At 51.4% G+C, this 17,878-nt stretch overlaps 1 protein-coding gene across 12 annotated transcripts in view; it reads right to left on the bottom strand.

Annotated features, from left to right (window-relative positions):
• The window catches only part of MGA (MAX dimerization protein MGA), a 64,561-nt gene extending 50,567 nt beyond the window's left edge, over positions 1-13,994 (bottom strand). For 11 of the 12 annotated variants that reach the window (XM_082762079.1, XM_082762071.1, XM_082762068.1 and 8 more), the window contains exons 1-2: positions 13,652-13,994; positions 2,445-3,586 (exon numbers count right to left, since the gene is read on the bottom strand). In XM_082762079.1, coding sequence (XP_082618205.1) covers positions 2,445-3,508 — 1,064 coding nt within the window. In that variant the 5' untranslated portion in view covers positions 3,509-3,586; positions 13,652-13,994. Of the gene's footprint in view, positions 1-2,444; positions 3,587-6,495; positions 6,551-13,651 lie in introns of those variants that run through there. The other variant, XM_082762072.1, reaches the window with a different exon arrangement.
• Between the last annotated feature and the right edge of the window lie 3,884 nt (positions 13,995-17,878).

Genomic DNA, 17,878 nt, shown 5'->3' with positions numbered 1-17,878 from the left:
GGAACTATCACCCCCCACGGCACTAGGAACCCCACTTCCTTGGGGAGAGTTGTCTGAGAGGCTGCAGCTCCCAACTTCTAGCTCTTCAACACACATGAATCAGCCCAAATCACTACCCTGCATAAAGGCAAGATAGCACCCATCAACTTATGGGTAAGAGCTTGCCTACAAAAAAAAGCACAATTATATTTGTTGTTTGATAAAGAAAAATGCCTCTTCTCAACCCCTTCCTTGAAAGGTTGTTGTATTTATGAACAGATCTCGGCTGCATTGCATGAGAACCGCGTGAAGAGGTCTGAAGGTACAAAGGAGAACCAGTGCCCTGAAAAACTCCAGCACAGAAACAGAGTTCTGCCAGTTCTGAGGTGAGATCTTTTCTTCTGTTTTCAAGTACAGAACCTGGCTTTTTCACACAGATTACAAAGCTTAAAACAAAAGGCTGGACAAAGCTTGAGGTCTGTTTTAGGAATGTGGTAACATCTATTCATCAAATGATAAATACTTCCTAGCCCAGGGCAGAGAAAAACCCTGTACAGGCTCCCTCTGTGAAGCTTTTAGCAAACTTTAGAAGTAAATTGGAGTAGATAGGTGAATTTAGAGGTAAACAGGAGTTGGACTCAGTGATCCATATGGGTCCCTTCCAACTTGGGATAGTCTATGATTCTAAATTTGTCTTAGATGAGAAACTAGAGAACGCTACTAATACACTCTGAACCAGAAGAAACAGAGCCTTCCAACTTGTGTCACCAGTTCTTCAAAAGAAGGTCCTTGAGTCCTTAAAATTATTTTATGAAGTAAGTAAAAATCGATATTAAGATAAAATTTTACTAACTTTTCAGTCATTAGTTTCAGAGATTTGCTGGTTTACTTAAAATACGTGAAGTTATCTGAACACTGTTCCATGCTGTATTTTTTAGAATTAAAGATTGCCCATCCTGTCTGAAATCAGTTTACTTTCAGTCTTCAAGATGTGTTTCTCTAAAATTTCCACTTTTTGAGAATCTAAGCATTCTTCTCTAATACAATGGCATTGGGAGGTCCTGCAGAAGAAAGGTTGGGACACCAGACCCCAAAGCAATTCCCATGGTTGTAAGAATAATTACAACGAGAAAGGCTCAAAGAATGGAGAATGTCTTTGTGATTCAGTTTTGCAGTTACTCAAGAGTCAAGAACAAGCTTTCCCGCAAGAAAAAAACAATCCAGCAAACCTCTGTTCTCTCTAAAACACACTAAATGTAGTACAGCCTTTGAAACAAACTATAATTATGTCATAAGTACCACATTTTTCTTCCAAGAACTGACCCCTAATTACACCATCACCCTAATAGCCTAATTACATTGATAAAGTAGTTACCTGCAGTTAAATCATTTCTTGGCATACTGATCTACATAAGGATGCTTTTGTTACTCAATCTTTGGCAGATTAAGTCAGAGACGGACCTGAAGTGGCAGGAGAGAAACAGGCTTTTTTCTTTAAACCGTTTCTTCAGGTTTGAAGTACTTCTAACATCTCTTGACAAAAATTAATTACTCAATAAATCTGCTGTTCCATTACTTACGTTTTGAAAAGTAAGATAAAGTGTAGTAAAATTATAGGCTTGGCCAGACTTGCTTGCCAAACCTAAACGCTTGTTGTTTAGCAGAAACCCAAAGGTTCAATGCTACAGAGAGGTTCTCAGTGTACGCTGGACTGCTTTACTGCTATTTGTGAGAAGTTACAATGGCTCCAAAAGTCAAACCCGGATAAGCACGTAGCACAGAATTATCAAACAGCAATTTAAGGTCTGAGCAGTGGCACAGTCATTCAGAAGTACTTTCCTAGGTGCAGATTCTCTCACATCCCAGCACACATGAAGTAACTGACTACCCAAAGACAGGCTAACCTCATTCTTCCTCAGGGCTCGAAGAATTCACACAAGCAGTTATTGACAAAACAGTGGCATGCTGCCAGTTACAACTGCCTTGCGGAAATCCCTACACACACCCAACCTAAATACCCTTACACCCCACACACCCTCACCCATCCTCTAATGGAAAGAACTGAAGAAACAGACAGCATGGTTGTAAACAACCCTAAAAAGAAAGGCAACGTTTTGACGGCTGGAATGCACTGTGTTTAAAACTTTAAAACATGATATTTACTCTACTAAAATACTATGAAGGTTAAGAGAAACCCTTCAATATTTCTTTACAAAGGGAGTTAAAGCAACACAGGAAAAAATGCCAAACTCTTGTACTCCTCATTACTCTGCATTAGGAAATCCAGACTGATAGATGACCGTTTAAGGCAAAGAGCAGCTTTTACTAACATTAAGTGTTCCATCATTTCAGGTCAAGCAAACTTTAGCTGCAAAGACCTGTCTAATGACCATCCCATTACCTGATGTTTTACCAAGTTCCCCCACTCCACTAGTACTTGTTGTAAAAACAGAATGTTAACTCACCTTTCAGAGGCTTCCTGTTTTAGCTTTGGCATATCACCCGAAGCCAGGTCAGTGTCCAGGAAACCCATGAAGTCCCTTTCTGCATTAAAGGATTCTTTTTCCATATCAATGTCCGATGGGTTCTGACCAATGAATGAAGAATCTAAACTCCTCTGATGCAAACCTAAGGCATCAACTTCAGCAGGGCGACCACGAAGGCTGGCAGAACTAAAAACATTACTTCCTTCCAGTTCTAAGTTACTGTTTTGTTTCACATCGCGCTGAGGCCGACTATTCAACCCATCATCTCTGAATCCCTTAGCAAAAGGATTGTAATCTATTTTCAGCTGGGTAATCTGGATGTTCTGGTAGGCTGTAACTGCAAAGAACTCAGTCTGTGGGAAGGTAAACGTGTGGACATCAGGGCCGTTGAGCTGAATGACTTCTGTGGCTTTGTCTGCAGGCACCAAGTGAAGTCGCGGCAGGTAGCGGTGCATCGAGTGCAGGATTATGTGACCCTCCTGGTCCAGGGTGTTGTTGGTGAGTTTCAGTTTGTAGAAGGACACCGGCTGGTGCATCCAGTAGCGGCCGGTGGAAGGCGACTGTGGGTGAATGAACACTCGCCCGAGGACGTGGGGTTCTGCCTTCCCGCTGGGCTCCCACCAGCGGCCGTTCCACTTGTACCGGTAATTGTCCACGGGGGAGATGTCCATGACCAGGATGTATTTCTGGCCAGCATCCAGGCCTGTAATCCAGTACCGGCAGTACGGGAACATGCGCCTCCCCTGCTTCGTCAGAATCATCTCGGTGTTGCGATGGTAGAACTCGTTCCACATGCTGTTGTTATCCAGGGTGACAGTGATGCCCCCCGAGACGCAGTCAGCGGGGAGGCAGGTCTTCATTTTGGATTTGACTGGAGCTGACACGCTGCTGGCAAGAGCACAGGCATCACGGTTGGCCACTAGGATTCCTTGGTCAGCTTTCCCGTTCCCCTGCTGTTGTTTCAGGATGACAAAGAAAGCAGGTGCTGTACCAAACACTGCCCCGCCATCCCGGTTACCCAGCACGATCTGCTGTTTCTCCATGATGAGCAGTTTTATAAGCTCTCAAATCAAAGTCAACTTCTGTGCAGTTCTGATAATCCTCTACATGTGGTCACCTTTCTGTAGAGAAAAAAAAAAAAACAAAGCCAGTTGAAGTTATTGAAATACATTCTCTCTTCTAAAAAGGTGTAAAAGTCTCATGAGAGATCCTGTCTATAACAGTTCTCCACATTAAGAACTTAGAAGTCAATCACTACTCTAAAATCAAGCACAATTAGGACGTATCAAGTCAAGTCTGCTTGTGCATATGCACTTCAGGCCTCAGAGATGCGGGGTACAACATCCTTAAAGTGCATTTTCATGTAGTGCTTTGCCACAACAGGGCTCTTTGCTTTGGTCAGTGCATCAAAGCGTTCTTTGTTCTGATACTGGCTCAACTTTTTAGGTTTGCTTAAGAAACAACATTTAGAAAACGTGCAGAAGTTTTCAGGACAGCAAACAGCACATTTCTGACACAAAGGCAGAAGTCATTTGCTCTTGCCAGAAATAAAGAGGTCCCAGCGCTCCTCTGGGAAAGGGAGAAGAAAAAACATTGTTTTCCTCAAATTTCTTTATTGAGAAAGATTAAGTTTGTGCGGTCAGGATTTCTTCGGGATCCCTTCCCTCCCCATAAACTTGAGATCTTCTAAAAGCTTGTTCAAGACAGAAACAAAGAATGGAAGGGCCAAAACACTTCAAATGACTAAGCTCGGGGAAAAAATAGGCCAGCTAACCTCCCAAAAGGCCATGCAGCTAAGATAAAATAGAAGAATGAAAAGCACTGGGCAACCTTAGCTACCTCTATTTCCTAAATTATGAAAATATTTGAAGTAAAGTAAGAAAACATTGGTACTGATATGATTACCCTAATCACTGCTTAGGAAACTAAACAGTTTCCTCTACCAGCATATACATAATTCCAGTGTTTTGCGTCTAACCCACATGGGAGTGTTTTATCAATATGCTAAGACAATAAAAAATATATACTGCTTAAGCAGGTTGGCACATTTAAAGTAGTTCCAGTGCCTCACAAGACTGCCATTCCCCCACGCAGATATTTGTATTTTAAACACGATTACATACGGAACGCCACAGCAAAAAGAACAGCCCATTTTTGTATCAAATGCATAGCTGGGGGGAACCAGAAACCTGAGACAGGAGTGAATCACCAGCACCAGGAGTTAGCTGGTTGAAAGCAATCAGATTTCTGCTCAGATAATTAACTCAGGCTCACAAGTTTTAAGTGAATTAGGTCTTCAGTAAGACACGTGTGTTTTGTTAGGACCGCAGTACTGTAGGAGGAAGCACGCTGTCCAAGCCAGCAGCCACATGTATATGGGAAATGACCTCAAAACTCAGGAGATGGGCAATTTATATCCTGTGATGAACAGACTCGACACCTAGGAAATACAAGAGACCTGCTTCTACTCTTTCAACTCGACGTTTTAGAATTTCATGTAAAAGTTAAATTAGGAGGGGCAAAAAAGCCTTCTCCACAGGTTTGACCTGTGAAGTTACAAGACATGGCTTTCAGTTTTACTTTGAGGGGGAAATATTTACACACACACACAACACTACTGAAAGGAACACAAAATTAATTAGCTGTGCAAAACAGGCATCATAACTTTTGTTTTACTAATGCTGCCTTGCTTTTTCAATAGAGCATTTCCGCAGTCCCCAAAAAGGCTTCCCTACAAAAGCTCTAAACTATAAAACAAAAAAAACAATAGAGAAATAAATGTCTATTAATATGACAGGTCTGGGGAGGGCAGAGAAAGCACTCATATTCTAAGCTGTATGTGATTTCCCACCGACCTACCATCTCTCTTCACACACAGCACGTTCGTATGTATACTGAACGTAGGATCACAAAGTGAGTTTGCATTAATGCTCTGCACCGTACAGCAAAACTGTAGTAGCTTATTGAGGATATACGCTGTGTGATTTTAAATCTGCTTTAAGATGTACAGAAAGCCTTCAACTTTAACCTCACTTCAGGAAGAACTTACACATGCCAGAAATAAATTCAAGAGGTCTCAACAGCCATGCATTCAGCCAGAATTCAACACGTACAAAGACCTACTGAGCCAGTTTTTGCTTTCCAATATTTAAAGTTCCTACATGGCACTAAAAGTTATTTCTGCCATAAGCAGCGCTCACAGTTATCTAGCACGTCTGAGATGCTTGTGGTTGCAGCGTGATTAGAAGCAGTTACAGTAGCCAGGAGCTACGCTCCTTCAGCATTACCATCATCTATCACAAGAACAACTTCCCATGTTTTATTACACTTGGTCAGACACAGTAGCCACTTCTATTGTAATGCGGCTTCAGTACGCCTTCTATTAGGGTGCAGAGTTTCTGCTCCGGGTCAGCGTGCGCACTTGTGAAGCCTCAAGCTCTGATCAGCATCGGCTGTTTCTCAGCCATCCCCAGACCTCAAGTTGGAGGAGAGGCAGCTCCCTAGGGAGCGAACCGGGTAAAAGCAGCGCAGGAACACAGCCGGACCCCTTCTGCCAGCCGGGCCGGCCCGGGGCGCCGCCGCGCTGCCGACGGGAGGAGGGCGCGGGCTCCAGTGGCAGCGGGCGCCGCCGTTCAACCGCGCGGCAGCGGCGCCTCCCGCCCGAGCGAGCGGCCGAGGCGGCGGGAGCCCAGCACCCCCCCCCCGCGGCCGGAAGGCTCGGCCGGGGGCGGGCGGCGGGGCGGGGGCACGTGCGGGGCCCGCGGGGCCGCCCCTCGGCGGGGCAGCGCCCGGCGCCAAGGGCGGTGCGGGCAGGGCAAGCGGCGGCGGCGGCGCGGGGCGGCTCCGAGGCGGGGCCTCGCGGGGCGGCGGCGGCGGCGGGCCCGGCCGGGCGGCGCCTCGTGGCGGCGGCGGCGCCTGGTGTTAATTTTCGCAGCTGGGGCGGGAGGCGCGCGGAGGCGGCGCGGGCAGGGAGCGGGGAGGGAGGGGAGGAAGGGGAGGAGGGGGCCGCGCGGCCGCTGCCCGTAGTTACCGTGCGGCGGGGAGCGGCGGGGCGGGGGGAGCGCGGCGCTGCCCTGCTCCTCACGCGGACCGTGTGGCCGCCAGCTGGGGACAACGTGCGTGCGCACCGCTCTGACGTCACCGCGCCGCCCCGCGCGCACGCGCGCCGCCCGCCGGGCTCCCCCCCGCCCCCCCCCTCCCGCCTGCCCGTCACGTGCCCGCGCCGACAGCGCCGGGCTCGGCTCGCGGGGCCGCGCCGCCCCGCGCCGCGTGCGCGCGCGGAACCTTCTGGAAGCGGCGCGGGAGCGGCCCCGCCCCGCCCGCCGCCGCCTTCGAAGCCCCGCGGGGCTCCCGGCCCCGCCCCGCTCCCCACGGCCCCGCCTCGGGCCGCGGGGCCGCCCCCGGCGCTGCCCCACGACGGCCGGGCGGCGGCGCAGGCGGGCCCCCGACGGGGCCCTCCCTCGGCAGCCCCCGGCCGCAGCCCCCCCGCCGCAGCCGGGGGAGGGCCCCCGGGGGCTCGCAGCACGGCAACCACATTGCGCAGGCACCGGGGAAACGTGCAGCAAGGCGCCACGCGGGCGTGTGGGAGGCAGAGCCCGGCAGCTCCTTCCCGGTAGCCTGAAGGATGTCGAGCGAGGAACCAAAGGAAGGCTCCGTGCAGAGAAACCGACTGAAAGCACACCCCGGACAACGCCGGGCTGGGCTGGTACCCGCAGGAGAGGCAGAGGGAGGCGTTCAGCTGGGTGCGGACACGGACGGGTCACACCCAAACGCTGCCATCCGCAGATCTGGGAGCGAGGAGAGAAGAAAGGCTCAGAGGAAGGCGCAGGCAGACGCCAACCCTCGCGAGGAGGTTGTGTTCTTTCCGCTAAGGTCATGCTCAGCCCTGCTCTGAAGCAGCCTCACACGATGGTTCTCAGTGAGAAGCTCCTCAAGTGCCTCAGCACGAGAAAAAGCCAAGGCTAACAGTCAAGTGCTTCTGTACGTCATGCAGCAAGTGGGAAGCCAGGGGAAGAAAGGAATCAGGAAAGCATTTCAGCTCAGTTGTACATCGAAAGCATTTATTGTAATTCAACTTGTAAACACTTCATTTAACTGCCTGGGTTAGGAATCCCCCAAGTACAATATCTGAATCCCAGATGCTGTCCACAATCCTCTCTCATGCTTTCTCCTTCCTTTCTATGTTCTCCCTTCTATCCCATTTTCTCTAAAAACACCATTTTCAAATCTCACATTTCATACTTCTGGACATTTCTCTCCTTTTGTCCTCCCTCCTCTGCCCTGGTCTCCCCATCTCCACACACCCTTCCTGTACAGACACACTCGTACAACCCCCAGGAGACTCCACGCAGACGTTAAGGACCAACAGCACAGGCTTCCCCTGCACCGATCTTCTCGGTAGCCTCACAGGCGGGATGCACAGAGGCGCACTGTTAGAGGCAGGGCTCGGTGGTTTTACCACCAAGTTATCCGCACCTGGTTTATAACCTCATCACTATAAGCCTCCCTGTTAAGCATGCCAAAAAAATGCTTGCTGGTTACAGAACTTGGAGCGCTTCCAGCATTCCCTACACTGCAAGGCTACAGAGGAAGTTGTGATCGTGCACTTTCCACCACCAGAGAAAGTGGAAGGCACAAACTGCATCTTCTGGGCAAGACCCAAGCACGCCCAGGTGGGGAGCTGAAGGAACGGCTGCCGTGGTACTGCTGCACAGACCTTACTCCAAAAGAGAAGTTACTTTTGCTCAGTGATCCTGACAAAGACGTGTATTCCTTTTATTAGGTATAGCGGTCATCACATTTTGGGGCCACAAGATACATTGACACACAATTTTATGTTAAGCAACACATTTCTGAATGGTGATAGGAAGGAAGTCTGTGCCCCCGCCCACCTTTAGCAAGAGGCCATTTACAACAACCACTCACCCAGAGCAGCTGCACTACGCCGAGAGGCAGATGGGGCCACAGACACACTGCACGTGTTCCCGTGATAAGAGAAGCAACACCAGGGACTGTTGATGCTGCCAGGGATTTTGCTACCAGTGTACCTAACTCGTACAGTAAGCCTTGCCTGGAACAGAAGGAGAGCCCTGTGTTTATCAACAGAGCAGATTCACCAGTACAGGTCAGAGAAGTTCCACCAGCTCAAGTAGCCCCATTCTGAGCAGTTTACAGCTGACAAGAAACCAGAGCACTGCCATAAAGAACTGTCTCTTTTGATCAGTAACAACAGCAGTTTTAAGCCTTACTTGTGCTAGACACCAACTGGTAACAGAGAAAGGAACTGGCATGCACCACCTGCATACTGCCCTCCACAATCAGTGGAGTCGCTGGATAGTAACCAATAACGCAACGGTCATACCAGAAACTCTGAAGTTCACCACCCAGCAGTGCTCTCCCTGCTTCACAGAGCCTCAAAAGCATAAACTACAAACTTTTCAGGCTGCATTTCCCAACACTATTTCCCAAAACACGGTATTTTGAGCGTGTGTCATGCAAACTACATGCCTTCTTTCAGTAATGCCTGCAAGCACAGAGCACCAATTCCCAGCCTCGCCACTACAAATAACACAGCCATTGTAACTTTCAGCAACCAGCAGGCCACAGACTGCTAGCTGGAGCTGCACTGAAAACCAAAAACCAAACCAAAACAAAACAAAAAAAGATTCCATAGCAGACCACCAGCTGGAGGGTCACAAGGCCCAGGCTTTACTAGGTGGGTATGGGGAGAGCAAGGCAGCAGGCAGACACATAGGCAGAACTTCAACGGTTGCAAACCTGCGGAAAACACAAAAGAGGTGCTGATGGGCTGCTGGTGTTTTTTTGCTAGCAGTCATCTCTTCAGTCTGAATACGGAGAACCCTACTGCACAAGTCGAGATACACCAGACTTGTGTCAGATGGCGTACTTTCAGATATGGTATATGAAAGGCACTACTACTGGAGCAGAACGGGGGCTTTCAGCTCTCACATTCACTAGCTAAAAGTGACAGCAGCTGAAACTACACTCGCTAGCTGGAAAGGACAGCTACCAAAACAACCATGCCAATACCCAGCACAAGTGAGTCAGCAGAGTCTTAGTCTTCAAGTCTGCCAGTAACAAAGACCAGGCGGCCCTGAAACCCATACCAAGTCCCAAGTTGTGGCCACAAAAAACACTTATAAAGACCTGGAAATCCAGTGATGTTATAAATAGCAAGAAGCGTTGTGCAATGTGTACACTAGTGGGGTTAAAATACAAAAATACACTTTCTTTAGCCAATGCTTTGCCACTTGGGAGAATGATTAACGCAGTAGCACGCCGCAAGAAAGTCTGTTAATTCTCAAACTCCATGTTGGATTAAACTGCTCCTCTCAACGTATACAGTCCCATTTCTGTACCATTACTTGTCCCACTGCTCTCCAACTGCTTCTCCAGAAGAGTTTTGGCCTGCCAGAGCTCAGCGTTTGCTGTACACAGATGTCACATCGTATATAATGGCTCTCAACCCCTGGGCTTAGGCAACAAAATCCTACCCCAAAACTACTTAACAAAAAGAAATAGTTTACACCACTTAGTTGTGACAGAGAAGTAGTTGAAGCTCTTCCTTCAGCTACAATGAGGAAGTATAATTTGATGTCAAGAAGATTACAGGTGTAAGTCGTGGTAGAACCTAGCTATAGCCTAAGATTAAAAAAAAAAAAAAAAAGACAGTTTATTTTAAGAAATGGATTGTTGCTGGGGAAAATAGTAAGAAAAAAGAAAATATAGTAAGAAAACTGTTTTTCCAGATTGTGGTTTCCTTGTTGATGCAAACATACTGAAACGCATGCCCTACCTGCACAGACAACTCACATCCCCAACATGCAGGAATGACGCAGCTTGTGAGATGTCAGATTTCAGCTCAGAACATGACTTTGTAGTAAAACCCAACTCACTTCGCACCACCCGGAGCCCTGACTATTCCCAGCTGACTAGCTGGTAGCTCAGGAAGTGCTTCACAGACTGACAGCTGCACCCCTGCAAAAGCTGCCGTTTCTATTCTGCGGGCAAACACTTGGGGGAGGGAGGAAATACCTGCACTGGCCTCTCCTATAGAAAAACTGCCAAGCGTGTCACAGTTTTCAGCCCCCCTTTACGTCAGTGTTTTGTTTGACACCATTAATCCCACAACGCAGTGTGCGATATCCAGGTCTCTAAGGAGCTACTGAGCGTTGGGGATACACAGAGATCCTCCCAAATACCAAACACTACAAAATGGAAACACAACCCCTTTATACTAGTTATAAACCACTGGGGAGAAGAAAGGGAGGGACATCAGTGTTTACTGTAAATAACCAGTGCTTTACCTGTGTAGGTATTTACAATGTGCTATTATTTCAGTGTTTAAAATAAAGCCTTTTAGTTACTCCCCCTATTCTTCATAACATCATTAATAATGCTGAGTTTTTTTAATATCCTATTATTCCAACTATGGAAAGCTACAAGATAAAACAAGAAACCAAGCTTGTATGTTATCTCCCACGCAACGCTGGCCATAATCAACACCACCAATCTGATCAATTTCAGTCCCTTCACAGCCATCACAAAACTTTTACCGCATGTACAAATCTTCAGTTGAGGATCTTCTCCACATCATAGAAAAAAAATGAGAGCCAAAAATAAGAACATTCAGCAGAGCAAGTCAGGAAATTAAGGAAGACTTCACCTCAGCTCAGGGCTATGCTACTTGTTCAGCTCTTGCTTTGTAGAGATGCTTATTACTACTGAGTCGCCAGTGGCTCTAGTGCATCAAATTGTAACCATCAAGGAAACCCTATTCCCCTGTTAAGTTACAATAAAAGGAAAGTAACTGCATTTAAAGCACCACACTGTTGGTGATGGGTTCCAAGTTTCATATCCATCTTCGTTTCTGACTTATGCTGCGGTCAGGCCAACCACACAACATTAACATTAGCAAAAAGCACTGCACGAGTCAGCAAAACAGCACAACTCCATCATCCCAAGTATCTGTGTAACTGTACTTAGGTCACGATCTTGTTGGTTTCCAAATTGGCTTTTCCTGAAGATAGAGATTGTAGCAATGAACGTAAACATTTTCATTGTAGATATATTTTATCTGGCTTCCACATTCCATCTTCTTTCTTCTTTATTGTTTATATCCCTTACTGCCTTTCTATTTGGGCCTTCATTTGTTTTTTGTTAAACAGACTCTCTCCTCTGGCTACTTTCTTCTCAGGACAAGCCTTCATCGTTCTTCTCACCCATATTGTTCTCACTTCATTCTTCCTTATCCAGATCAGAAAAAGATCAGAAAAAGACACATCAAGGATTTACCATAGGCACTAGAACAGCCAGAATCCATCAGAAAAGGAAAGAATATTCCATCTTATTGTGAAGAGAGAATCTTTGCCATCATAATTTGATGCTGGATTCTAAAGTCACACAGTACTTAAAAACAAAACAACCAAACAAAAATCCCACCACATCCTTAATTATTGAAGAACAAGACCTCAAGAAGAAAGTCTTGCTGGTATTGCAGCTAATGGGACTGTTGCCTACTTGCATATTACGTCTCCATTTTTTTTTTGTAGATCCTCTGCTGCCTATGCAACGGCAAATGGACAAATGGCTGTTCTCAAGTGAAAGCTCTTCCTCACTCCTCTAAAGCAAAGATCTATTTCCACCGTGTCTGTAAGCATCTTGGACTTCCAAAAAAAATATTTCTTTTATTTTTTTTTCCTGGTAGACAACCAAGCAAGTTTATTAACACGTGGGACTAACATTGGCTTCATCCAGTTGCATGTTAACCTGCCATGACAGACACAGCAGCATGTGCACCAACACTAGGTGAGTGTAATAGCTGGTGCTGCCTGACACAATAGGTAAGTGAAATAATTCTGCCATCTCTGCCAGGAGTAAGAACTATGCTATTTTCCCACAAACACATACATAGGCACAAAAATGCTTGCTCACAGCAAGACTTTCAAGAAGAATCAATTCCCCATTCTGGTTCTCAATAGACTCACAGACAAAACAACCAGTGCCTGAGGGCACCAAAAGGGTGCTGCAGCAGCGTGCTGAGCGGCTGCGTTGGGCAGAGCGCCCTGGATCGCTATTTCCCCTAGCAGCCTGCTTTCTTCTTCACGAGACCTTCAGCGTTCAGTCTGTAGCGTCTTCAAATCTTCAGGGAGATTTGCCAAGCAAGAGAGAAGACGACCGGCGAGCTCAGCAGCAGCCACGCACCAACAGCGTCACAGCGTGAACGCACGAGCTCTGACAGCTCAAGGAACGAGGCGAACAGCCCAAACCGCGCTACTGCAAGCCTCCTGGAAGCCGCTCCGCCTGCCGGGCTGAAGCGACAACCGCAAACCCTCACGCCTCCCGGCCACAAGCGCCGCTCCCCGCTTCCCTTTTCACCCGGGGACTCCCGGCGGCGCCACCCCGGGGCTGGCTGGCGGCGAACTCGCCCCGCACGAAGCCGCGGCGGGGCCGGGCAGCGCCCGGCGGCGGGGGCCGCCCGCAGAGGGAGCGGCGGGGCGGGAGGGGACAGGCGGGGAGGGGCGGGGGCGCTGCCCAACGGCCGCCTCACGCGACGTGCCGGGGCGCACGCGCGGCGCCGCGGGCCAACGGCCGCCCGCGAGCCGTTACGCCCCGCCTCGGCCCCCCCACAGCCCCTCAGCGGGGCCCGCTCGGCAGGGGGCGGGCGCGGCCCGCGGGGCCGGGGCGAGGCCGGGTGACGGCAGGCGCCGAGCACGGTGGAAAGAGAAAGGGATGGGGGGGGGGGGGGGGGGGGGGCAGGGCCCCGGGAGGCGGCAGCTGCTGGGGGCCGAGCCGCACCGGACCCTTCCCGGGCGGCGGCGGGGGGAAGGAGGCAGCGGGCAGCCCCGCCGCCCCTCAGGGCCGGCACCCCCTCCCCCGGGACACCCGGTTCCTCAGGACACCCCCGCCCCCGGGACACCCCTCCCGCGGTGCAGGCGGCCCGTGCCGCGACCCCCGAGGGGCTGTGTGTGTGCGGAGCGCTCGCCGCCCTCCCGCCGCCTCTCCCCGGCCCGCTCGCCTCAAACGCGGCCCGGGCAGCGCGCACGTGTGATTGGGCGGCCGCGCTCACGTGACGCGCACGCCTCACGCCGCCTCCTCCTCGAGCGCCGCTCTCGGACCCGGGGACGCGGTGCTGGGGGGCACGGTCCGGCCCGGCCGCCTCCTACCTGCCTCCCGCCGCCGGCTCCGGGGGCGCCGCGCACCGCCCCGGCCCACGCGGCCCGCTCGCGGCTCCTGCGGCCTTCGCGTGCCACGCGCAGCCTCCCGCCGTCCTCATTGGCTGCGCCGGCCCATCACGTGGGCCGCTCCCGTTTTTGCCTCCCCCCCCCCCCAGCACCTCAACCTCCTCCTCCCGCCTGCCCTCGGCCGGGGCCGCCCCCGCGGGTGCAGGGCGCCGGCTGCGGCGCCGCGCGGCCGTTACCGGGGCTCGGAGGGGGGGGGACGAGCGGGAGGGGGGAGGAGCGCAGCGCGGCGGCGGCCGCGGTCAAGCTGCCTCGCGACGCCCGCCGGCAGCGCACCGCTGATTGGCCGGCGCCGCCCGCCGACGCACTTCCGCCCTGCTGCCGCCGCCGCCGCCCTGGCCGCCCCTCCCCCGCCGTGGCGCGAGGGAAGCGCGCGCGGCCGGGCGGCGGCGGGCAGGGGGCACAAAATGGCGGCCGGGGCCGCCCTCAGGGAGCCCGCGCCGCGCCCCCTCACGCCCCGCGCGGCCGCGCCACGGAGCCGGCGGCCCGCGCCCTGGAGAGCCGAGGGGCTTGTGGAAGCCGAGGTCGTGTGCGCCCAGAAAAGCGGGCGGAAACGGGCGCTGCCTCCACTAGTTTTAAATAAAATTAATTAGGGATAACGCGGGCTGTGAGGGGCGAGGGGCTGCCAGAGCCGTTACCGGGGGTGTGCCTGCCCAGCCCCAGCCCCCGCCAACAAACCTTCTCCCATTAATGACGCCCGTTTGTAATTAGTCGTAACACGGAAATAATTATGCGTAAACAACAGTTAATTGCTTCTCACAACCACCACCACCCTCACGCCTGGAGCGCGCCGGTTACAGGCTTGGATCAATCACGCAGCCTGCGAAACGCCAGGATGCGCCTTCCTGCGCTCCCAGTGAGTCAGGGCCATCTGAAGCACACAACGTGTGGATGTTTAATGAAATCAGCCTCACGCACGCGGCAGCCAGATAAAGATTGCTGAGATAATTGTGAAGCTGCCACTTCCTAAGCCTTCCCGTGTTGATTTTGCATCCCAAATAAGGGCTTCCTTGTCAGGAGGTGTGGGAGGGGTGCGCTGCTGGTGGCTGCTTCCCCAGGATGCCGCCATGGTGCTTGAACTGGGCAAACCTTTTGAGAAGAGGATGGGTCGTCTCAGAGCCACTGCTGTTTCACATCATCATCATGATTTAAGCCTGCACGTGCTGGATGTTGCCAGAGCTGCAAACTGTGTCATGATGTGTAAATGGGCAGCAAAAATAAATACATATTTTATTTCCAAAGCTTGATGCCATTGATCAACTGCTAGGGGTAAAAAGATAAGGTTGGGCAGAAGGGCTGAGCAGATTTTCTTAAAAACAGTTCCCCCAAGGAACAACGTGGGGTGATGTGGAAGGCCTGCCCCTCGCTGTTTTAGTTTCATGGCCCCAGGAAAAGCCAGCAGCTACTCGCTGGGGCTCCCAGCCTGCTTCCCCAGCAGCCTCTCTTCTCTCCCCTCTGTGAGCTTCGCTCCTGTTGGTGCTCATCTTAGGTAGAAACCTCCCAGGAAAATGTCTGTGGGAACCCCTCTCAAGCTGGCCTTTTCCTTGGGGCCAGTTCCTGAGGGGCAGAAGCTGGGATCTGCCTCAGGATCAGTGCTCCCCGAGGGGGCAGCAAGCCAGAGCCCCAGTTGCTGTAGCCACTGGAGGTTTGGCATCTCCAGCTGTGACAAGTCTTGCCCAGTATTGTTTCATCCTTTTCCCATTTGGAAGGGACCACGACCTAAGAAACCCTTCCCTGCCCGGACAGGGTAGAAAACAGTTCCCGGGAGCAGATACTGTCCCTTTGTTAGGATAACGGGTGGTTCTGAGAGCAAGGGGTTAAACCTTCCTCCCACCAGCAAAACTGCAAAGGGGGGTGATGTTTGCTTGCAAGGCAGCTCCCTGAGGGCAGATCGTTATCTCAATAGAATAAATCTCAGACCTTTTAATAAATGTGGGGAGGACAACAAACCTTTCCTAAAATACCCTTTAGAGAACATTTCACAGCTCAAGGCTGGCTCAGCAGCTCTGTTTTTGCGAGGGGCCCGGCCCTGGCTGATCCCCCCTTGCCTGCTGCTCACCTCCCAAAGCGCAGACACATGCACAGAGGATGCAGCAGGATCCGAATGGGGCCTCTGTGCTGCTGCTGGCTTCCAGCCCGAGGGAGCCAGGAGCTGCCCCCGGGGCCAGCTGAAAGCACCAGCCACAAAGCACCTTACCCGTGTCCGTGAGCCTCTGTGCAAAAGCAGTCGGCTCGGCTCGGCTCGTTGGAGTGCTCTTGGCTGGCTGTTGTTCAGTGAGTGCCCCAGCTGCCGGCTGCTTCCCAGAATTATTTCCTTTCACGTTAGAAGTGCTGATTATTCCTCAGATAGGTGAAGCCTGTAGTTCTCATGCTGCAGCATCCTCATTTGCAGCAGCCCTGATCGACATTAAGAGTGTAAACGGTGCTAAAAGACAAACTGTGTCCGTGCCCTGCAGCCTCCCCATCCTACCAGCACCAGTGCAGGGAGGCAGGCAGAAGGAAGGCTGGGACCAGGGCTCTGCCCCTCATCCGAACCAGGGCCACCTTAAGGCATCCACTCAAAGGCACCGTTTGCACACTATGCATTGCACTGAGATGCGCCCCGAGAAGCTGCAGAAATGGCAGAGACAATGCAACCAGCCAAAAGCAAAGTCATATGTAAAACGCTTTCTCCATGGATGCTACCGATAAGCAGCACAACCACATCACAAAACTGCAGAAATATCCCAGGGAACAGCACAGAAATGAGCCTGGCATGGGCTGGGGGCTGGCAGCTGCCACAGGCTTCCTCACTGCTCTCCCAGTCTCACTGTGGGCCTTGCAGGGGCAACCCTAACTGCACACCCAGAAATCTCTTCAGATTTTGCACGCCAAATGTCAATACAAGGCAAAAGGACTAGTCTGGGGACAAATTCTGACTTCACTTTCTTCCCATAGATTTGCAAAACCAATCTAACTGAGCAGAAGTTCATGACATCCTTCCTGTAAACAGAATTTCGGGGGGGGTAACAAAAACACAATGTTTTCTGCAGGTTCATCCACACTGAGGCAAAGATATGTTGTGCCCTGCCACAACATGTGGTGAAAGCAAGCCAGTGCCCTGCTTCCAGCTGGGGGATCGGCTCTGGGGACAGTCAGTTGTCGGGGAACCAGGGCTGAACGTCACCCTGCAAACACGTGGAAAGAAAGCAGAAAGCCCTGTCCTCTTGAGGATTTCACCTCGTTTCACTAACAGTGTGCTGAGGACATCTGTGCTTGTATTTGCAAAGCTCATGCTCAGTGATGTGCTATCGCCTGCACCCTTTGTAAGATATTTACAGAAAAAAAATTAAAGAAATCCACTATTTTTCCTAATAAAATTTTAGAGCCTTCCTGGAACGAAGGCAAGCACAGATTTTCTACAGGCACAGCCTTCTGATGCCAATAAAAAATCATCTAGAAACGGGCAGGCTGCAAAGCACGACTTTGAGCTCATGCCAGCCTTGCGAAGGCATCATCCCGTGGACTTCTGCAAGCAGCTGCCCATTGCCCCGCCACGGTACCGGTACCAGGGCTCGGCGGGGCTCAGCAGCTGCATGAGCACAAGGAGGGGAAAAAAACATCTTCACCCAGGGGTGTGGGGGCACGGCATGAAGGCAGGCCGGGTGCAGGCTGCGCAGTTGCCTCAGCTGTGTCACTGCCGTGCCAGGGAGCCGGCCTTTGTAAGTTCTGCTCTGCTGATACAGCGGCTGCCAAACGCAGGAGCATAAATCCCCAAATAAAGCCCCTGTGGGCCAGCCCTTGTCTGTTCTCCCAGCACTGCAGCTACAGCTTTGCAGGACTCAGCAGGCTGGGAATATTTTCCTGAGCGTATTAAGAAAGAAAACAGAAAAATAATATCAAGCTAGGCTATTTTCTGCTATAAATAGGGCCAGCTCTTCTCATTTGGATTTTTGCCTGATTATGCCTGCAGGAAAAGTTGGCCCGCTGGCCGGGCAGCAGCCCTGGGCAGTGCAAGCAGTGACCCGGAGAGCCCCCATCAATAGGTTTAAAGCACAGAAAACCCATCGAGAGGTAGAAAGCAGAGAAAACCCTTCAAGCAGCCAGCCAGGTCGCTGCCCCGGGTCCCGCTCGGTGCATCAGCCTCGGTGAGATGGCGCTGGCGCAGTTGGG

The sequence above is a fragment of the Aythya marila genome (genome assembly GCF_965140915.1).
Source record: "Aythya marila genome assembly, chromosome: 5".
Taxonomy (NCBI): Eukaryota; Metazoa; Chordata; class Aves; order Anseriformes; family Anatidae; genus Aythya; species Aythya marila.
Note: the sequence above shows the minus strand (reverse complement) of the source record. Positions and strands in the feature narration are given on the sequence as shown.